Source organism: Odocoileus virginianus, chromosome 19, assembly GCF_023699985.2.
Source record: "Odocoileus virginianus isolate 20LAN1187 ecotype Illinois chromosome 19, Ovbor_1.2, whole genome shotgun sequence".
Classification (NCBI taxonomy): Eukaryota; Metazoa; Chordata; class Mammalia; order Artiodactyla; family Cervidae; genus Odocoileus; species Odocoileus virginianus.
The window spans coordinates 37,066,933-37,090,780 of record NC_069692.1 but is presented as its reverse complement, the minus strand read 5'-3'; the positions used below and the strand labels follow the sequence as shown (position 1 = coordinate 37,090,780).

Genomic DNA, 23,848 nt, shown 5'->3' with positions numbered 1-23,848 from the left:
CCATTTCATCCTCTGTCGTCACCTTCTCCTCCTGCCTTCGATCTGTCCCAGCATCAGGGTCTTTTCCAGTGAGTCAGTTCTTCGCATCATGTGGCCGAAGTATTGGAGCTTCAGCATCAGTCCTTCCAATTAATATTCAGGACTGATTTCCTTTAGAATTGACTGCTTTGATCTCCTTGCAGTCTAAGGGACTCTCAAGAGTCTTCTCCAACAGCACAGTCTAAAGCTAGAATTAGTTATATTTCTCTTCAATGGTTTCTTAGAAAATAATGTTAGGAAAACAGCTAGAAAAAGAAAGCAATCAGAAATCTGTATAACATAATAAAAATTAAACAGTGAAATTTTGGGGTCTTTCTGCATAGCAGGATGGGAGCCAAGCCATTTTGAAATCATAGTATAACACTGATTCTGGATCTTGTTTATCTCGCTAGACCTACACATTAAAGTCAGTCATTTCAAAGATTGAAAGACCTGCAAATCACAAAAAACAAAAGTAGAAGCCGTAGAGTTTCAAAAGAACAAATGTATTACTTCTGTGTGTCATTTTATCATGTGCCCTTTGAAGATGCTAGATTTTCCTTTATCTGATACCCTGAGTATTGAGTAGGTTTCTCCTTCGGAAACCTATACATCTGTAATTAACTTGGAACTTTTTTCCTCTGAGGTGACTTCTGGAACTTTTTTGTGTTGAAAACAATTAAGTAGTTCTGCCACACTTTTTCTACTAAAGATCGTTAGACCTGTTAGGCATCTCAAATTTCATTGTTTTGCTAAGTTGGACACAATAATTTTTATTAAAATGGATTTAAAAAATTATTGGATCTGAAAGTCTACAAGCAATAAATGCTGGAGAGGGTGTGGAGAAAAGGGAACCCTCTTACACTGTTGGTGGGAATGCAAATTAGTACAGCCACTATGGAAAACAGTGTGGAGATTTCTTAAAAAGCTGGAAATAGAACTGCCATATGACCCAGCAATCCCACTTCTGGGCATACACACCAAGGAAACCAGATCTGAAAGAGACACGTGCACCCCAGTGTTCATCACAGCACTGTTTATAATAGCTAGGACATGGAAGCAACCCAGATGCCCATCAGCAGACGAATGGATGAGGAAGCTGTGGTACATATACACCATGGAATATTACTCAGCCATTCAAAAGAATTCATTTGAATCAGTTCTAATGAGATGGATGAAACTGGAGCCCATTATACAGAGCGAAGTAAGCCAGAAAGATAAAGACCATTACAGTATACTAACACATATATATGGAATTTAGAAAGATGGTAACGATAACCCTATATGCAAAACAGAAAAAGAGACTCAGAGGTATAGAACAGACTTGTGGACTCTGGGAGAAGGTGAGGGTGGGATGTTTCAAGAGAACAGCATCGAAACATGTATATTTTCTAGGGTGAAACAGATCACCAGCCGAGGTTGGGTGCATGAGACAAGTGCTCGGACCTGGTGCACTGGGAAGACCCAGAGGGATCGGGTGGAGAGGGAGGTGGGAGGGGGGACCGGGATGGGGAATACATGTAAATCCATGGCTAATTCATTTCAATGTATGACAAAAACCACTGCAATGTTGTAAAGTAATTAGCCTCCAACTAATAAAAATAAATGGAAAAAAAAATTATTGGATCTGTCTATTTAGCTATGATTCTTCCTATATAATATGTTCAGTGTAGACTGGGCATGTCAACTATATGTATAGTCTGTAGAACCTGTTTGTACACATACTGCCCCAATAGATACCAATGTCAAAAACAAAAGGGCCAGAAGTTAAATTTTTTAAGTTTAACATTTAATAGTCATTGACTAAATATAAGGTATATTGGGTTCTACTATAGTGTAAAGGTAAGGACTCCATTTCTGGATCTTATGGAACAATCTAGTAGGATGTATAATACATTAAATAGCGTGGTGCAATAGATAAATGCAAATTTAAAAAGTAGGTAACAATGTCATAATAGACTATATGGGAAAGTGAGTATTTTTCAGTCTGGAATCATTGGGAGAAGTATCAAGAAGAGGCAACAGTTTAGCTTTGTCTTGATGGATTAGTGTAATAGCCGAGAAATTAGCCATATGGAGAATAGGTACTTAGAGTAAGCTGTGTGTTAACTGATTGCTTGCCAGGCACCTATCTTTAATAACAGTCATCATCAAAATAAATAGTTGTTTGTATTCATTCAGTATTACACTAAGCCAGAAATGATTCCAGGGGTTTTGTAATACTAACTTCTTTCATCCTCATAAAGATCCTTTGAGTGAGGTAATAACTCATTGTAGAGATGAGAAAAGCAGGGAAAATTTCAAGTCACTTATATAGGTGAAAAGGCTAAAAAAAAGCCCTGCTAGAATTTGGACTGCAGAGTCCAAATTTTAAGCACAGGAGACCTGTCTTTATTTGGGTAGATTAGACTTACTGGAAGTAATAATATGAAAGAAAAGAGAAATAGAGTAAAGGAGGGAGCAGCAGCCTTTATAAATAGATATTTCATGTTTTCTGTTCATCTAGTGCTCTGAGAAGTGGGTCTAACAAATATACAAAGGTCTCAGAACTGTTTCATATATTTCTTCACTTTTTCTTTTTTAAAATTAATTGGTATTATTTGATTAAAACATTACCTTTTTACATTTTATTTTGCATATATTATCTTGCATGATTTACAGAACAAATTTGTCAGAAAACAGTAGAGTTAATTTTTTTTGTAGACAAGTTTTAAAAAAAAATCTCAGAGTCACGCAGGTCAACATAGGTGATTTAAACGTAGATCTTCAAATTCCCAAATCAATATTCTTTCCATTATGTATCCTGACTCTTCTTTGAATTTCGCCCTGTTCAGCTATCAGTGTTTCAAAAATCCATCTTATAATTTCTAAATTGAGTAGTTATTGTTTCTATTCTCTATGATTTGTCAATATTCATTACCATTGATTATTTCCTTATAAAATACCTACTGCATATAAATTTTTATTCCTTATGAAATGTTATGTTCTAATTTTAGAAGACAGCATAAGAAAATATCACTAAGTAATTGATTACCCACAGGTAATCATTATACGTTTACATGCACTTCCTCTCTGTCTCCTTAATATAGTTGAGCTCCTTTTACATCCATGTTTTTTCCCCTACTTAATGACTTGTCAAAAATTCTCCGTTTCTTTAAGTAAAGGGAAAGATTTGTTTTTATCTTGTCAACTTTGAAATTTTAGGACAACAAATTGTAGAGGTGGGTCAGAATGGTAGTATCATCCCTTTATTCATGTACACAAGAGTGCCACCTTCCCTGCAAAGGAATGTTACCCTCTGTAAATAATCAGCCTTATTAGATTCTTATTTTTCTGTTTCTTCTGCTCACTTGGGAAAATCTATTTTTTTCTTATTGTCATTTTGCTTTTTTCACTTAGCAGTATATCCACAGAGTCACTTTCTTTCATCTCAGAGCTCTTCCTCATTTTTTCTGAATACTCAGTATTTTACAAACAGTGTTGCATATTAACTTATGTACTTACTATTGGTTGTGTATTTTCAAGGTAAATTCTGTGAAGTAGGATTCTTGAATCAAAGGAATATGGATGTGTAATTTTGTTATATATTGCCCAATTCCCAAAAAGGTTGTATAGATTTCATTCACTGTCAATGTATAAGAGTGCTTATTTTCTCACTGTTCTTGCCAGTAGGATGTAGTTTCATGCTTTTTATTTTTTGCCAATCTCATAGATAAGAAATGATACATTTGTGTGGTTTTAATTTACATTTTTCTAATATTGAATGATACAGAAGATCTTTTTTTTTTTCTTTTATTTTTATTAGTTGGAGGCTAATTACTTTACATCATTGCAGTGATTTTTGTCATACATTGAAATGAATTAGCCATGGATTTACATGTATTCCCCATCCCGGTCCCCCCTCCCACCTCCCTCCCCACCCGATCTCTCCGGGTCTTACCAGTGCACCAGGCCCGTGCACTTGTCTCATGCACCCAACCTGGGCTGGTGATCTGTTTCACCCTAGACAATATACATGTTTCGATGCTGTTCTCTTGAAACATCCCACCCTCGCCTTCTCCCAGAGTCCACAAGTCTGTTCTATACATCTGAGTCTCTTTTTCTGTTTTGCATATAGGGTTATCATTACCATCTTTCTAAATTTCATATATATGTGTTAGTATACTGTAATGGTCTTTATCTTTCTGGCTTACTTCGCTCTGTATAATGGGCTCCAGTTTCATCCTTTCAAATAATTTCATTCAGATTGTCAGTTGTCCTTTCACTTTATTTTGTCCTTTCACTTTATTTTGTAGTGTTTTTTGATATATATATTTAAAAATCTATGTAGTTAATCTTTTTTTTTTTTAATTTATTGCATCTGAATTTTGAGTCTTATGTATACAAAGTCTTTTATTACACTAAGGATATAAGCCATTTCAGGTGGGATTATATGAATATTTGAATGATTCTAAGCCCTACCGCTTACATTATTCTTTGAGAGATTAAGGTGGGAAATAGGGGCATTATTTAAAACCTCTGCTTCAAAAGTAGCATCAGAGAAGCTGAGAATATAAGGAAAAAATGGCAGCTGAGAAAATGAACAGAGCTTTCGGTAGTTTCATGGCTTTTTTGGGGACCAAAATTGGAATTCAGGATCCTTCTAAAGCCCACCCTAGAGGAGGAGTCTTGGTAAAGACTTGTGACTTTGATTTCAGAACTTGTACTTACAAGTTATACTTATAAAGGAGTAAAGATGAATCCGAAATACACCATGTATTTGCAAGGACTTAAAGCCAGTTTTGAAGATTTCCATCTGTGATTGTTGCTGTTCAGTCACTAAGTTGCATCTGACTTTTTGCAACCCGGTGAATTGTAGCTCACTAGTCTTCCCTGTTCTCCACTATTTCAATTTGCTCAGACTCATGTCTATTTGAGTCAGTGGTGCCATTCAACCATCTCATCCTCTGTCGCCTTCTTCTCCTCTTGACCTCAGTCTTTGCCAGCATCAGTCTTTTCCAATGAGTTAGCTGTTTGCATCACATGTCCAGAGTATTTGAGCTTCAGCTTCAGCACCAACCCTTCCAGTGTGATTATACTAAGATAATCTTTCTCTACCCTAAAAGTCTTCAAGAAATAAAAATAAGCTTTCTTTGAAGGAAATGACATGTCGAGCCTCACATTATCTCTGAAACTTTTTATATTCTATGTATAGCATTTAGTAAAAACAATAATTTAGCCTATTAAAAAAAAATAGTTACTGTCTGGATATTAAGAGGAAAAAACCAAACAGGAAATAGAAACAGAATCCTAAGATTCAAATTCAGGTTATTAGAGGTAGACTTTAAATAAATGGGATTACAAAACTCAAGGAATAGGGAATTTTAACAGAAAACTGATATCTTTGAGAAGAGTCAAATGAAAATTTTAAGACTAAATTTATAACTGAAATTAGTTGCCACTGAAGAGAGTCAGGAAATTGAAGATAGTTCAGAAGAAAATATTCAGACTGAACCATGGAGAGACAAAAGGAGGAAAATTTTAAAAATGTTTAAGGAACACATGGGACATAGAATTCCGATGTGCGTAATGTATTCCATAATGCGAGATGAGAGACAAGATCAAATTGAGTCTAACACTTGAGTTGGTGAAATGGGGTGGGGAAAAAGGTGATTATAATTGAGGCAGTCACATAATAAGTTTGTTGAATGACTAGGCTTTTTATAGATTTGTAAGTATTTCCTTTTTAAATCTGAAGTTTTGATTTTATATTTAGAAAATTTTAGTCTCTCTGGATGGAATGTTTCTTTTCTATATCAGTCTATGGAAAATATGTCCAAAGGATGAAGAATATATTCACTTTCTTAAATAACATGCTTAAAATCTTCATCTGACAAAAATGTAATTGTGATATTTCCAAATAAATACTGCTATCAGTCTAATTATGTATAGATTCTATAGCAATTAATAATTGATTATATAATTAACATAATACTCTTTAAAATTTTTCAGTTTAACAAACCTTATGGATTTTAGTTTTCCTTTTGAATATATTGGAAAATATTATTAATACCACTTACTTGTTGTTTTTCAATACATTACAGCTAAACATTTACCATTTTGGAGTTTAAAGGATGACATCATGGCAAAATTTCGAAGAAAGACTTGCTTCATTTTGTCACTTTTTATTCTACTCTTTTTCTCTCTGATGATGGGTTTAAAAATGCTGAGACCAAATCAAGCAGCCTTTGGAGATCCTTTTGGACTTGACCTTCTTCCAGAAATTCGGCAACAAACTCATTTGACGAAAGTTTTTGATTCCCAAAAGAGTGACAAAATCAACAGTGAAACCAACATCAAGAACTTAAAAACTGAGGAAAGCACTGTGAAAGCTTCCGTAGCCTCTGAACCTCGTCCAGAAGAACTGCCGCCTCTGAACTATTATTTACATGTATTTTATTACAGCTGGTATGGAAATCCACAATTCGATGGTAAATACATACATTGGGACCATCCCGTTCTCTCACACTGGGACCCTGGGATCACCAAGAAATACCCCAAAGGGAAGCACAAGCCCCCTGATGACATCGGCTCCAGGTTTTATCCTGAGCTGGGAAGTTACAGCTCTCGGGATCCCTCTGTCATTGAAACTCACATGAAACAAATGTACTCAGCTTCAATTGGTAAGTATTTTAGATATGTATGTGAATGTATAAGTAAATTTTTGTGGAACATTAGTTACTAATTAACCTTCACTGCTGGCTCAGTGGCACGTTTCGCCTGCGATGCAGGAGACAGGGGTTCGATCCCTGGGTTGGAAAGATCCCCTGGAGAAGGAAATGGCAATCCACACCATTATTCTTGCCTGGGAAATCCCATGGACAGAGGAGCCTGGCGGACTACAGTCCATGGCGTCAGAAATTATTAATTAGTCTCACATTATAAGTTTATAATTTTAAACTTACAAACTCTAGATTAAACTGTTGTTATAACATGTTAACGCTAACATTTCTGGGTGTATTATTTTTATTGATTTCTAGTTTAATACTCTGTGAATTTTATTAAATTGTTATTGACATAAGATACAATGAATTCTCTCGTATTATACATCTGTTTAAATATCGCCCCAATAATGAAGTAAAATATTCTATAACCCCAGAATTTTTGTCTGCTATTTAGCTCTCCCTACATACAAGGAAACTATGTATCATATAGAGTAGTTGTTGTAAATATTTTACTATTAAATAAAAATAGAATCATTAAATATTCATGTGTATATATGTGTGGGAGGGGAGTCTTTTACTCAGCATGCTGTTTTGAAATTGAGTCATTATTGCTTAGTCGTATTCCATTGTATAATTATAGTGATTTGTTTCTGCATTCATCTTGGTGCACATTTGTGCTGTTTCAAATTTTAGGCATGTAGCATATAATTTAGCCTTTTTTAAAAAAAAAACTACTTTGACAATCTTTTCTAACACCTGTTTATTTCATTTGTTTTAATATTGATATAGTTGATTTTACATGTTTCATTTTGCTATTTGTTTTCCATTTATCTCATCTGTTCTAGTCCTTTTCCCCAATTTTTCCTGCCTCTCCTTGTATTGAAAATGTTTAGTCCAGTTTATATTCTTTTCTGACTTGTTAGATATATTCCTTCATTTTATGATTGGTCTGACGTTTACAATATGCACCTTTAACTGATGGGAAGTCACAAAGTATTCCTACTGTTTTCCCCTCTTCCCTTCAACTTTTTCTTCCCTCTAATTTCTGGCACTTCAATTACATATATTTACATAGAATCATGTCACACAGATAACTAATATAGAAAAATACGTAATTGAGCATATGAAAATTCAACTCATTAATACTTCCTTTATAAAACTCTCCCTGATTGATTCCGTCGTCTTTATGTCTCTACCACTAGGGCCAAAGGAGAAATTGAGTGTTCTTAAATTTTTCTGACTCTTCAAAAGGTGCCAACTCACTGTTAAGCTGATCTGGGTAAAGAGACATGCAAGATTTTTTCATGAACAAAATACTACAGAGACCTGTGAATCTATTATAAATCAGCTTTGTGCAAGATGACTTGTTTTTTTTAACTGGAGTATAGTTGTTTTTCAGTGTTTCTGTTGTACAGCAAAGTGAATCAGCCACACCTACGCATAGATTCCCCCGTTTTTGGATTTCCTTCCCGTGGTCACCGCAGAGCATTGAATAGAGTTCCCTGTGCTACATCGTAGGTCTCAGCAGTTACCTGTTTTACACAGTGGGTGTAAATGTCGATCCCAACTCCCAGTCCATTCCACTCCCTCTTCACCTCTTGGTGTCCATGCATTTGTTCTCTGCGTCTGTCTCTATTGCTACTTTGCAAAGAGTTTCTCTATACCATTTTTCTAGATTGCACATTTATGCATTCATATATGATATTAGTTGTTCTGACTTCCTTTGCTCTCTGCAACAGTCTCTAGGTCTATCCCTGTCTCCACAATTGGCACAGTTTTGTTCCTTTTTATGGCTGAGTAATATTCCATTGTGTTCATGTACCACTTCTCTGTCCATTCCTCTGTTAAGGAAAATTTAGGTTGCTTCCATGTTCTGGCTATTGTAAATAGTGCTGCAATGAACACTGGGTGCATGTATCTTTTTGAATTATCATTTTTTCCAGGTGTATGCCCAGGAGTTGGATTACTGAGATATCTAGTATTTCTAGTTTTTGTTTTCTTAAGGAACCTCCATACTGTTCTTCATAATGACTGTGTCAGTTTACATTGATACAGTATAAGAGGATTCTCTTTTCTCTGTATCTTCAGTAGCACTTGTTATCTCTTGTTTTTTTGATGATAGCTATTGATACAGGTACAAAAGGATATCTCACTGTAGTTTTGACTTGTAAATATTTTCCAGGTGATAGTAATTTTTTTCATGTGCCTGTTGGCCATTTGTAAGTCTTCTTTGGAAAAAAGCCTGGTTTTTGTTGCTGAATTATATGAATTTTTGTAAATGATGGATATTAGCCCCTTATTCATTACATGATATGCAAAATAATTTCTCCTATTCAGTATATATCTTTTAATTGTATTATTGTTGCTTTTGCTCTGCAGAAGCTTTTAAGATTGACACAGTCCTACTTTAAGATTTTTTCTTTTGTTGTTTGTGCTTTTTCTGTCATATGCTTATCAGTGCCAAGACCAGTGTCAGAGATCTTCTTTCCTGTGTTTACTTTAGGGAGTTTTATATCAGGTCTGTCTTATATTTTAAGTCTTTGATCTCTTTCAAGGTGCTTTTTGTGAGTAGTATAGGATAGACCCAACTTTCTTTGCTGTGTATGACTATCTAATTTTCCCAGCACCAAAGGATGTTCTTGGTACTCTTGTCATGTATTAGCTCCTCGAGGTGTAAAGCCAGATTGTTTCTTTGTAAGTTTTCCCATTTCTTAACATCTTCATTTTATGACTACAAATATCCCTTTCAGAATGGTTTTTGGAGCATCCGGTAAGAAAGTGAAAGAGGAGAGTGGAAAAGTTGGCTTAAAACTCAGCATTCAGAAAACTAAGATCATGGCATCTGGTCCCATCACTTCTTGGCAAATAGATGGGGAAACAATGGAAACAGTGAGAGACTATTTTTGGGGCTCCAAAATCACTGCTGATGGTGACTGCTGCTATGAAATTAAAAGACGCTTGCTTCTTGGAAAAGTTATGACCAACCTAGACAGCATATTAAAAAGCAGAGATATTATTTTGCCAACAAAGGTCCATCTAGTCAAAGCTATGGTTTTTCCAGTAGTCATGTATGGGTGTGAGAGTTGGGCCATAAAGAAAGCTGAGCGCTGAAGAATTGATGCTTTTGAACTGTGGTGTTGGAGAAGACTCTTGGACTGTGAGGAGATCCAACCAGTCCATCCTGAAGGAGATCAGTCCTGGGTGTTCATTGGAAGGACTGATGCTGAAGCTGAAACTCCAGTACTTTGGCCACCTCGTGTGAAGAGTTGACTCGTTGGAAAAGACCCTGATGCTGGGAGGGATTGGGGGCAGGAGGAGAAGGGGATGACAGAGGATAAGATGGTTGGATGGCATCGCCAACATGATGGACATGAGTTTGAGGTGGGTCCGGGTGTTGGTGATGAACAGGGAGGCCTGGCGTGCTGCAGTCCATGGGATCGCAAGGAGTCGGACATAACTGAGTGGCTGAACTGAACTGATAGGTTTAGTAGAAAGTGATTTTATTTTATTTTAAGATAATCTTTGGTTCCTATTTTGATTTCTTCTTTCACCCATTGGTTGTTCAGGAGTTCATCGCCACCATGTTGCTGATGTCACTTCCTATTATACTTATCATTATTAGACAAAGAATAACTGGACTTACTGTAAAAATTGTGAGCACAGAACACGATTTTGGTCCATGGACTTTTCCTGCTGACACTGGCGTCTTTTGAATTGAAGAATATAGTGAAAACTATTTAAATTGCTATATGAATGTGCTTTAACTTGTTTAAAATTCATATTTTTCCTTTGATATAAATGGCCTTGTTTTTCCTTTTATTGAAATTGCTGTGTGAAATAATTATACTTTTGTATCACCCAGTGCAAGCTGGTTAATTATTTGTTCTACAATTAAAGTGTTATGTGTTTTAAATATTAGTGGTCTAACCTTTTTTTTTTCTCGAGAAAAGAATGATGAAATTAGAATGAAGTATTAATGTAGTATTTAAACTCTAACCATTATAGTAATGTATCAGATAGAAGTAGCCGCTGATAGATATATATCCTTTTCAAGTCTTTAAAGTACCATAGACAAGTACTTCCCATTTTTTAATTTTCTATAAAATGCTCAAAAAAACATAGTCAGATATTCAGAATAATGGTCCCCAAGATGTACACATTCCAATCTCTGGAATCTTTAAGTATGTTGTCTTACAAGTTAAAAGGAATTAAGGTTGCAGATGTATAATTAGGGTTGCTAATTGGTTGACCTTGAAATAGGACTGATATAATCACTGGAATCCCTACAAGTAGGAGAGGGAAAAGAGAGATAAGTGATCTAAATAAGAGATAAGTGATCTAAGTTGGAGATAAGTCATCTAAAAAGGGCTTAGTAAAAAAATAAAATAAAAAGGGCTTAGTTTACGGGGCCTGCCTTTGAAAATCAAGAGCCAAACAATGCGATGTCTTCTGTAAGCTAAGAACAGCAAGGAAACAGCTTCTTTCTGGAAACCTCTAGGAAGGGATGTAGTTCAGTGAACCCTCTTGATGTAGACCCATGTCAAATTCTGACCTATAAAACTGTAAGGTTATAAACTTTCATTGTTTTAAGCCATTAAATTTGTGTTAATTCATTATGGCAGTAATAGAAAACTAATACACTTCAGCAAAACATAATTTACTCTATATCTTTAAAATTATCTTCCCTTTCCTTCAGGTTAGCACTATTTATTTATTAAGTTTCTACCATGTCCCAGCCTTGTGCTAAATTCAAGATGAGTAAGTCACATCTCCTGGGTTTCTGTTTGTTTTCTTTATTGGTACTTGAAAAGCGCTAGATGGAAACAAAGCTGAAAATTAGCAGTTTTAATAAGGCAACAGTTTGTATTTCTGAAACTCCTGCCTTTAAAATTTGTACATAAAAGTAGAAGAAACAGAACTTATAGTAAGACAGTTCAGTCACACAGTCATAACCAACTCTTTGCGACCCCATGGACTGCAGCAGGCCTGGCTTCACTGTCCATCATCAGTTCCCACAGCATGCTCAAACTCATGTCCATCGAGTCAGTGATGCCATCCAACCAGCTCATCCTCTGTCGTCCCCTTCTCCTCCTGCCTTCAATCTTTCCCAGCATCAGGGTCTTCTCAAATGAGTCAGGTTCTTCGCATCAGGTGGCCAAAGTATTGCAGTTTCAGCTTCAGCATCAGTCCTTCCAATGAATATTGAGGACTGATTTCCTTTAGGATTGACTGGTTTTATTTCCTTGCAATCCAAGAGACTCTCAAGAGTCTTCTCCAATACCACAGTTCAAAAGCATCAATTCTTCCATGTTCAGCTTTCTCTATAGTCCACCTTTCACATCCATATATGACTACTGGAAAACCATAGCTTTGACTATATGGACCTTTGTCTGCAAAGCAATGTCTCTGCTTTTTAATATGTTGTCTTGGTTGATCATAGATTTTCAAGCTTCTTTTAATTTCATGGCTGCAGGCACCATCTGTAGTGATTTTGGAGCCCAAGAAAATAAAGTCTGTCACTGTTTCCATTGTTCCCCATTTATTTGCCATGAAGTGATGGGACCAGATGCCAAGATCTTCGTTTTCTGAATGCTGAGTTTTGAGCCAACTTTTTCACTCTCCTCTTTCACTTTCATCAAGAGGCTCTTTAGTTCTTTGCTTTCTGCCATAACGGTGGTGTCATCTCCATATCGGAAGTTACTAATATTTCTCCCAGCAATCTTTTATTTATTTTTTTTTAAATTCTCCCAGCAATCTTGATTCCATGTTGTCATTCATTCAGCCTGGCATTTTGCATGATGTATTCTGCATATAAGTTAAATAAGCAGGGTGACAATATACAGCCTTGATGTACTCCTTTCCAGATTTGTAACCAGTCTGTTGTTCCATGTCCAGTTCTAATTGTTGCTTCATGACCTGCATACAGATAGCTCAGGAGACAGGCTAGGTGGTCTGGTATTCCTGTCTCTTTTAAGAATTTTCCAGTTTGTTGTGACCCACACAGTCAAAGGCTTTGATGTAGTCAATAAAGCAGAAGTAGATGTTTTTCTGGAACTCTCTTGCTTTTCGATGATCTGGTGGATGTTGGCAATTTGATCTCTGGTTCCTGTCTGTTTTCTAAATCCAGCTTGAACATCTGGAAGTTCACGGTTCACGGATTGTTGAAGCCTCCTTGGAGAATTTTGAGCATTGCTTTGCTAGCCTGTGAGATGAGTGCAATTGTGTGGTAGTTAGGACATTGTTTGGCATTGCCTTTCTTTGAGATTGGAATGAAAACTGACCTTTTCCAGTCTTGTGGCCACTGCTGAGTTTTCCACATTTGCTGGCATATTGAGCGCAGCACTTTCACAGCATCATCTTTTAGGATTTGAAATAGCTCAACTGAATTCATCACCTCCACTAGCTTTGTTCCTAGTGATGCTTCTAAGGCCCACTTGACTTCACATTCCAGGATGTCTGGCTCTAGGTGAGTTATCACACCATCGTGGTTATCTGGGTCATGAAGATCTTTTTTGTACAGTTCTTCTGTGTATTGTTGCCACCTCTTCTTAATATCTTTTGCTTCTGTTAGGTCCCTACCATTTCTGTCCTTTGTTGAGCCCATCTTTGCGTGAAATGTTCCCTTGGTATCTCTGATTTTCTTGAAGTGATCTAGTCTTTCCCAGTCTATTGTTCTTCTCTATTTCTTTGCACTGATCACTGAGGAAGGCTTTCTTATCTCTCCTTGCTATTCTTTGAAACTCTGCATTCAAATGGGTGTCTTTTTTTCTTTGCTCTTTTGATTTTTGCTTCTTTTCTTTTTGTAGCTATTTGTAAGGCCTCCTCACACAACCATTTTGCTTTTTACATTTCTTTTTGTTGGGGATGGTCTTGATCACTGCCTCCTGTACAATGTCACAAACCTCTGTCCATTATTCTAATATTTGTTTTGTGTGTGTGAAATCTTTAAAGTTTTCTACATATAAGATCATATCATCTGCAAACAGAGATAATTTTGCTTTCTTTCCTATTTGAATTCCTTTTACTTTTGTTTGTTTCCTAATTGCTGTCTAGAACTTCTAGTATTGTGTTAACTTGAAGTGAATGTAGACCTCCTTGGCTTGTTCTTAATCTTTGAGGAAAAGCTTTTAGTCTTTCGCTATTGAGTATGCTGGCCGTTGTGGCTATTTTATATAAAATTTCTGTTATGTTATGGTAGTTTTGTTTTATTTTTTCTATGCCTAGTATTTAAGTGTTTCATGAAAAAGTGTTGAGTTTTGCCAGTTGCTTTTTTTGCATCATTTGAGATGACCATTTATTTTTCCCTTCATTCTATTAAGGCAGCATATTACATTGATCAATTTCCATCTGTTGCATCATCCTAGCACTCCAGGGATAAACCATACCTAGTCATGTTGTGTAATCCTTTTAGTGTGCTGCTAAATTCAACTTGCTAACGTTCTGTTGAAGAGTTGCATCAGTGCTCATAAGGGATAGTTGTTTATAGTTTTCTTGTGTTTTGGTCTTGCTTTGCTATTAAGGTAATGCAGATGTCATAGAATGAGTTAGAAAATGTTTTCTCCTCTGGTTTTTGAACAGTTTGACAATGATTGTTTCATTTCTTCTTTAAATATTTAGTAGAATTCACCCATGTGAAGCCATCTTGTCTAGGGCTTTTTCTTCCTTTGTCAGGAGATGTTTGTTTATAGATTCAATTTCCTGAATAGTGATGCTGCTAAGTCGCTTCAGTTGTGTCCGACTCTGTGTGACCCCATAGACAGCAGCCCACCAGGCTCCCCAGTCCCTGGCATTCTCCAGGCAAGAACACTGGAGTGGGTTGCCATTTCCTTCTCCAATCTGAATAGTGGTAGTCTATGCAGATTGTTTATTTCTTCATAATTTAGTCTGGATAGGTTTTGAGCTTCTAAGAATTTGCCCATTTTATCTAGGCTATCAAATTTGCTCATATAAAATTGTTCCTGGTACTTTATAATAATCATTTTGCTCCTGTAGGATCAGTAGTAACATTCTGTCATCTTTGATTTTAGTAATTTCCACCATCTCTCTTTTCCTCTTAGTTCATCCAGCTAAGGTTTGTTAATTTTATGACCTCTTCTGAAAACCAAAGTTTGGTTTCATTGATTTTCTCCATTGTTTTTCTATTTTCTGTTTCATATATATCTTACCTAAGCTTTATTATCTTATTCCTCTTCTAGCTTTAGAATTGTTTTGTTCTTCTTTTTCTAGTTCCTTAAATTTGTGAAGTTAAATTGTTTGAGATTTTCCTTGTTTTTTAGATGTCAGCATTTACAGCTATTAGTTTACCCTTTAGTATCACTTTGGCCACATATCATAAGTATTGGTATATCATATTTTTGTTTTGTTCATCTCTTAAGTATTTTCTGGTTTCCCCTATGATTTTTTTTCTTTAATCCTTTGGCAATTTAATCTTTACTCTTAACATAGTTACTTATATGGGTTAATCTTCAAATGTTGAATCTCATCCTTTATTCTTAAAATAAACCCTATTTGGTGATGATTTGTTATCCTATTTGTATATTGCTAAATCCTATTTGCTCATCTTTTAAAGGATTTTGCATCTTTTTTCATATGAAATATTGGAGATGTTGGTCTGTGATTTTCCTTTTTTGATGTGTTTTGTCTTTTGTTATTAGATTAGTTTATGACCTCATGAAATTAGTCAGGAAGTCTTCCTTCTTTCGTATTCTGGAAGAGATTGCATAGAACTGATTTTTTTTTTTCTTTCTTACTTGATAGAATTCACCTGTGAAATCCTCTTGGGCTAGTAGGTTCATTATTTTTTTTAACTACAAAATGAATTTCATTAGACATAGGACTGTTCACATTATTTATTCTACAGTGACTTTAGATACTTTAATCTTTTAAAGAACTGTTTAAACTATTTCATTGAATATTTAGTTCTTGGACATAGAGTTGTATGTATTATTTCTTTCTAATGCTTTTAAAGCCTCTTACACATCTGCTTTTGAGAATCTGTTTCTGTTCTCCTTTTCTGGTCAGTGTTCATAGAGTATGATTGTTATTGTTGACTCAGTCAGTGAGCCAACTTTTGGTTTCATTGATTCCTTGGTAAAAGAGTGTGTGTTCTGCTGCTGTTGAATGGATTCTTATAAACGCCAGTTAGCTCATGTTCTTGGTGGTGGTGTTGAGATCTTCTTTAGCCTTGCCTATGTTCTGTTTGTTTTATCAGTCACTGACAAAGCAGTTTTCAAGTCCCCAGAAAACAACTGTGGATTCATCTATTCCTCCTTTCATATTTGTCAGATTTTGCTTCATATATTTTGAGGTCTTTTTTAAGTACATAATCATTTAGGACTGTTATATCTTTGGGGATAATTGAGACCTATATTATTATAAAACAATCTCTCTTTATGCTGGTAATATTCTTTGTTTTGAAGTCTGCATTGATTCACATTGTTATAACAACTGCTCCTCTCTTTGATTAACTTCTGTCTCCTGTATCTTTTATCATTCTTTAGCTTTTAACTTATCTTTGTCTTTATACTTAAAGTGGCTTTCCTGAACACAGCCTATGGTTCAGTTCTGTTCAGTCACCCAGTCATGTCTGATTCTTTGCAGCCCTGTGGACTGCAGCACGCCAGACATCCCTGTCCCTCACTAACTCCTGGAGCCTGCTCAAACTCATATCCATTGAGCTGGTGATGCCATCCAACCATCTCAACTTCTGTCATCGCCTTCTCCTGCCTTCAGTTTTTTTCCTGCAACAGGGTCTATTCTGATGAGTCAGCTCTTCATATCAGGTGGCCAAAGTATTGGAGCTTCAGCATTAGTCCTTCCAATGAATATTCAGGACTGATTTCCTTTAGGATGGACTGGTTGGATTTCCTTGTGGTAGAAGGGACCCTCAAGAGTCTTTGCAGCAGCACAATTCAAAAGCATCAATTCTTAGGCATTCAGCCTTCTTTATGGTCCAACTCTCACATCCATGCATGAGTACTGGGAAAACCATAGCTTTGACTATATGAACTTTTGTTGCAAAGTAATGACTCTGCCTTTTATATGCTTTCTAGGTTGGTAATAGCTTTTCTTCCAAGGAGCAAGTGTCTTTTAATTTCATGGCTGCAGTCACCATCTGCAGTGATTTTGGAGCCCAAGAAAATAAAAGTCTGTTATTGTTTCCCTATTTATTTGCTATGAAGTGATGGGACCGGATGCCATGATCTTCACTTTCTGAAAGTTGAGTTTAAAGCCAGCTCTTTTACTCTCGTCTTTCATCTTCATCACGATGCTGTCTAGTAGTTCTTCGGTTTCTTCCATAAGGGTGGTGTCATCTGCATATCTGAGTTATTGCTATTTCTCCTGGCAGTCATGATTCCAGCTTGTACTTCATCCACCTGGTATTTCTCATGATGCACTCTGCATATAAGTTAAATAAGCAGGGTGACGATATACAGCCTTGACACACTCCTTTCCCAATTTTGAACCAGTCTGTTATTCTCACTCTTGTTTGGTTCTCACTCTTGCTTCTTGACCTGCATACAGATTTCTCAGGAAGCAAGGAAGGTGGCCTGGTATTCCCATCTCTCTAAGAATTTGCCAGTTTGTTGTGATCCATACAGTCAGAGCCTTTATTGTATTCAGTGAAGCAGAAGTGGATGTTTCTGTATTCTCTTGCTTTTTCTATGATCCAGCGGATGTTGGCAATTTATTCTGTTTCCTCTGCCTTTTCTAAATCTATCTTGAATATCTAGAAGTTCTCTGTTCACATACTATTGAAGCCTCTCTTGGAGAATTTTGAGCATTGCTTTGCTAGCCTGTGAGATGAGTGCAATTATGCGGTGGTTTGAAATAACTTAGCTGTAATCCCATCACCTCCACTAGCTTTGTTCATAGTGATGCTTCCTAAGACCCACTTGACTTCACATTCCAGGATGTCTGGCTCTAGGTGAGTGATCACGCCATCCTGGTTATCTGTGTCATAAAGATCTTTTTTGTATAGTTCTTCTGTGTATTCTTGCCACCTCATCTTACTATCTTCTGCTTCTGTTAGGTCCATACCATTTCTATTCTTTATTTTGCCCTTCTGTGCATGAATGTTCCCTTGGTATCTCTCATTTTCTCGAAGAGGTCTCTAGTCTTTCACACTCTGTTGTTTTCCTGTTTTTCTTTGCATTGACCACTGAGGAAGGCTTTCTTATCTCTCCTTGTAATTCTTTGAAACTCTGCGTTTAGGTGGATATATCTTTGCTTTTCTCCTTTGCCTTTCGCTTCTCTTCTTTTCTCATAATATGGTTTATTTATGTGGTTTGACATGATTGAAATCGGCCGTCTTTTCAGTCTTGGTATTTCTCCCATTCTTTATTTCTCTTATTCTGTATTCCTTAGGATTAAACTTTTTATGGTTACATTTAGTGCCTGCTGTTTGCTTTGTTGTTGTTACTCAGTCACTAAGGCATGTCGATTCTGTGCAAGCACATGAACTAGAACATGCCAATCTTCCCTGTCCTTTGCTATCTCCCAGAACTTGCACAAACTCATGTCCATTGAGTTGACAATGGCATCTAAGCATTTCATCTTCTGTTGCCCCCTTTTCCTCTTACCCTCAATCTTACCCAGCATCAGAGTCTTTCCCAGTTTGACAGTTCTTTGCATCAGGTAGCCAAAGTATTAGAGCTTCAGCATCAGTCCTTCCAATGAATATTCAGTGTAGATTTCATTTAGGGTTGACTGCTTTGACTTCCTTGTGTCTGAAGGGCTCTCAGGAGTCTTCTCCAGCACCACATTGAAAGCATCAATTCTTCGGTGCCCAGCCTTCTTTATGGTCCAACTATCACATCTGTACATTACTACTGGAATGAAAAATAGCTTTGACCATACAGACCTTTGTTGTCAAAGTGATGTCTCTGCTTTTTAATATGCTCTCTGGGTTTGTCATATCATAGGTTTTCTTCCAAGGAGGAGGCATCTTTTAATTTCATGGCTGCCGTCACCATCCACGGTGATTTTGCAGCCCAAGAAAATAAAATGTTACTGTTTCCCCATCTATGAAGTGATGGGATTGGATGCTGTGATCTTTGTTTCGAATGTTGAGTTTTAAGCCAGCTTTTTCACTCTCTTTTTTACCCTCATCAAGAGGCTTTTAGTGCCTCTTCACTTTCTGCCATTAGAGCGGTATCATCTGCATATCTGAGGTTATTGGTATTTCTCCTCTCAATCTTGATTCCAACTTTACAGTCATCCAGCCCAGCATTTCACATGATACAAGTTGAATAAGCAGGGTGACGGTATTCAGCCTTGATGTGTGTCTCTCCCAATTTTAAACCAGTCCATTATTCCATGTCCAGTTCTTACTGTTGCTTCTTGTCCTGAATACAGGTTTCTCAGGAGGCTGGTAAAATGCTCTGGTATTCCTCTCTCTTTTTTAAGAATTTCCCAGTTTGTTGTGATCCACACAGTTAAAGTGTTTAATGTAGTCAATGAACCTGAAGTAGATTTTTTTTTTAATTGCTTGCTTTTTTCTATGATCTAGCAAGTGTTGCCCATTTGATCTCTGGTTCCTCTGCCTTTTCTAAATCCAGCTTTTATATCTGAAAGTTCTTGGTTCATGTACTGTTGAAGCCTCGCTTGAAGGATTTTGAGCAGTACCTTGCTAGCATGTGAAATGAGGGCAATCGTTTGGTAGTTTGAACATTCTTTGGCATTAGAATTGGGATTAGAATGAAAAATCACCTTTTCCAGTCCTGTGACCACTGCTGAGTCTTCCATATTTGCTTGCATATTGAGTAAAGCACTTCAACAGCATTATTTTTTAGGATTTTAAATAGTTGAGCTTTAATTCTGTCGCCTCCACTGGCTATGTTCCTAGCAGTATATTCTAAGGCCCAGATGATTCATATTCCAGGATCTCTGACTTTATATGAGTGATCACACCATCGTGGTTATCCAGGTCATTAAGAGCTTTTTTGTAGACTTCTGTGTGTTCTTGCCACTTCCTCTTAGTCTCCTCTGCTTCTGTTAGGTCCTTGCCATTTCTCTTGTTTATCAGTCCTGCGTTTGCATGAAATGTTCTCTTGGTATCTCTGATTTTCTTGAAGAGGTCTCTAGTCTTTCCCATTCTACTGTTTCCTCTTTCTTTGCATTGTTCACTTAAGAAGGCCTTCTTATCTCTCCTTGCTGTTCTCTGGAACTCTGCGTTCATTTGTGTATATCTGTCCCTTTCTTCTTTGCCTTTCGCTTCTCTTCTTTTCTCAGCTCTTTGTAAGGCCTCCTCAGACAACCAGTTTGCCTTTTTGCCTTTCTTTTTCTTGGGGGTGGTTTTGGTCACCGCCTCCTGTACAATGTTACGAACCTCTGTCCACAGTTCTTCAGGCACTCTGTCTCTTAGATCTAATCCCTTGAATCTGTTTGTCACTTACACTGTATAATCATAAGGGATTTGATTTAGATCATATCCAAATAGCCTAGTGGTTTTCCGTACTTTCTTCAATTTAGGTCTGAATTTTTCAATTTGTAGCTCATAACCTGAGCCACAGTCAGCTCCAGGTCTTTTTTTCCTGACTGTATAAAGCTCCTCTGTCTTTGGCTGCAAAGATTATAATCAGTTTGATTCCATTGTTGACCATCCGGTGATGTCTACGTGTAGAATCATTCTGTTGTTGGAAGAGAGTGTTTGCTGTGACCAGTGTGTTCTCTTGGCAAAACTCTTGTTAGCTTTTGCCCTCCTTCATTTTGTACTCCAAAGCCAACTTACCTGTTATTCCAAGCATCTCTTGATTTCCTACTTTTGCATTCCAGTCCCTAATATGAAAGGGACATCTTTTTTGGTGCTAATTCTAGATGGTCTTGTAGGTCTTCTTAGAACCATGTGACTTCAGCTTCTTCAGCATCAGTGGTTGTGGCATGGACTTGGATTACTGTCATGTTGGAAATGAGCCGAGATCTTTTTGTTGTTTTTGAGATTATACGCAAGCACTGTGTTTCGGACTCTCTTGTTGACTCTGAGGACTACTCTATTCCTTCTAAGGGTTTCTTGCCCACAGTAGTAAATGTAATGGTCGTCTGAGTTAAATTCAGCCGTTCGCCTCCGATTTAGTTCACTGATTCCTAAGATGTCAGTGTTCACTCTTCCCATCTCCTGCTCAACAGCATCCAGTTTACCTTGATTCATGGACCTAACAGTCTGGGTTCCTGTGCAATATTGTTATTAAGAGCACCGGACTCTACTTTTACCACCAGACTCATCCACTTCAACCCAGCTGTTTCTCTGCTCTTCTGAAGTAGCATATTGGACACCTACGGACTTGGGGGGCTTATCTTATCTTATCTTTTTGCCTTTTCACACTGTTCACGGAATTCTCAAGGCAAGAATACTGAAGTGGTTTGTCTGTCATTCCCTTCTCCAGTCTCAGATGGTAAGGTTAAAAATATGTATATTAGAGCTTTGAAATTTACCCCAGAGGTATTGGATGCATTTGTATTTGTTTTGTATTTTTTGCCCCAGTCATTTTTTTTGGTAATTTCCTGTGACTTGCCTAATTACATGATCCTTTCCTCAGCTCTGATGTTCATGAAGCTTTTGAAGGCATTTTTTATTGTTACCTTTAGTGATTTTTTTTGCTTGTTTTTTTTTTTTTCTCCAGCATTTCTATTTAATTCTTTTAGTTTTCATCTCTCTGCTAGTATTTCCCACCTGACCTTACATGTTGACTATCTTTCCTATTAGATCTTTTAACATTAAATCATAATAATAATTTTAAATTCCTTGTTTAATGATGTCAGCATCTATTTCAGATCTGAGCCAGTCTTTCTCTATTGAATGCTTTGACTGTGCATTATTTTTCTTGCTTTGTATAATGTCTTTTTTTTTTTTTTTGAAATTGTCATCCTGTGTAGTAGCAATAGTGTTTATGTGTGGAAATGGCATTTCCATTTTGCCTTTCTTTCTATTAAATCTTCAGTTTGAAAGAATGTTTGAGATGTTTGAAAGAAGCACTAAGTGTGTTCCCCATATGTAAGAGAAACTATCATGACCTCTGTTCAGGTAAACAAAAGCAAATTTACTTACCATTTTACTGTCTTAAATATTTTATTTAATAATTCTTTTTATTAATTTTTTAAATTACTTTTTGGAAGAAGTCCCACTCTGCATAATGCATTCTCTCATGTATGATTTTTAAAACAGACTTTTAGGTTATGAACTAAATTTATTCCCATTTTACAAACATGAAGACTTAAGTAGGCTAACTTACCTAAAGATAACATCTATCAGATGACAAAATTGGACTGGATTTTCTGGGTCTGTCTGTTTCCTACCTGTATTCTTAAGTATTCCCCTGTTTATAATCACTTAGCTTAACAAAATATTATTGTTGGGTATCACGTATATTGAAGGTCTTGTGATAAGTGCTGTGGAGGGAGGACGTTATCATTATGAAGTGATCTGCATTTAATATACTAATGTTCCAAGAATGGACTTTAAAGAGTATCCTTTTTCACTTAGCAGTTGGAATGGTAGAAATATGCTGTAATAGATTTTATGTATAAATTATACTTGGTCAACATGTTTTAGAGAAACCTCTCAGGTTACTCTGAAGGATTCATCAACATTTTAAATGGACCAGTTCTCCTCAGAAGTAGGACCATCATTGGCTTGGTTCCTAGGCCATTACTTATTCAAAGTTCATGAGTAACACAGCCCAAAATACACTTTACAAAGATAAATTGGATTATGGAGCACAATGTGGGGATATAATTCATGTAGAAGTGATAATCGATACAGTAAAACAGCTGAAATACGATAATAGGATAAGGAAGAACAAGGAACACTTTCCCTGAGCCTTAGAGTATTATCTTCAACAAGGATAAAGAGGAAGAAAAATCACTGGACAGGAAGCAGTTGGTAAGTTGTTTGGAGAATCAGTGTATTAGCAATGCTGTACAATAGAAATTTCTATGATATTGAAAGTATTCTATATCTGTGTTTGCCAGTACAGTAGGAAATACTAGCTACTTCATATTCTCCGTGGAGTTAGAGGACCTCCCGTGCACTGTCCCCCTGGGGTTTCGTCTGCTGATTTTGGGGGCGGGCTTACCTCTGCCGGTCATGCTTAGGGCAGACTGACTTCCTTGCTCAGTTACCTCTCTGAGTTCACATTTTCACTTCATTCTAGACAGGTAGTTAGTTCTTTACTTTCTTCAGCTCTTTGACCTTTGGAAGTTTTTGTTCCCATTTTTATTTAATAATTTGTTTTTGTTGGGAATTTTGGTCTGAGTATCCTAATCTACCGTTAGAAACAAGGAATCTTGTTTTGCTTTTAATTTCATGGAACATGCCATGTTCATAATTCCCTGAACCCTGTGGCATAAACTTTCTTTTGTATGTTTCTCCTTTATATTATTTTCTCATGTTCTTTCTCCTTTTTTTTTTTTTTTGCAGGGTTTTTCGGTAGGTCCCATGTTGAGAAAATTTGTAATGTCACTTTTCATTGGTGACACTTTACAATCAATTTATATGAAGTTTACAGTCACGTTACATAAAACTGATGTGCTTCTTACAAGCTGGGAACACTGGCAGATTAAATGTTTGATCAATTGTCTCCAGAGTTACCTCATCAGGTTTTTGTGTTTTTTTTTAACAACTGCTTTCATGGGTACCTAAAAGCTCCCCTGAAGCCCCATGCATTATAATTTTTTTTCTGCCTCAGTGTTTCTGTTGCTGTTTTTATATTTTTCATAGAATAAAGTTGTGTGGGGGACAGATAGCTTTTTTCCTGTTCACCTCGCAGTTCTGTTCTGTTTCTGTAGACTGCTCTGTACTGGTTTTCTTGCATTTGCTTTGTTTGTTGGATCCAGCTAAGTTGTATCCAGCTCTTCTTGTGCCCCATGAACTATAGCCTGCCAGGCTCATTGTCCACAGGATTTCCCAGGCGAGAATGCTGGAGTGGGTTCCCATTTACTTCTCCAGGGGAGGTTCCCGACCGAGGGACTGAATCCACGTCTCCTGCGTTGGCAGGCAGATTCTTCATCAGTGAGCCACTGGGGACATGACGTAGGTAACACAAAATTTAAGCCTTAAATCTAGTTCTCTGACAGTTTCTAGCTTTGCCTTTTTTGTTGCTATTTTCATTTCCACATGTTTGTCTTGA

General features: G+C 36.7%; 1 protein-coding gene across 2 annotated transcripts in view; it reads left to right on the top strand.

Moving 5' to 3' along the window:
* Nucleotides 1-23,848, top strand: part of MANEA (mannosidase endo-alpha) — a 58,405-nt gene that overhangs the window by 3,316 nt on the left and 31,241 nt on the right. For both annotated transcript variants that reach the window (XM_070450103.1, XM_070450104.1), the window contains exon 2: nt 6,102-6,680. In XM_070450103.1, coding sequence (XP_070306204.1) covers nt 6,140-6,680 — 541 coding nt within the window. In that variant the 5' untranslated portion in view covers nt 6,102-6,139. The remainder of the gene's footprint in view (nt 1-6,101; nt 6,681-23,848) is intronic.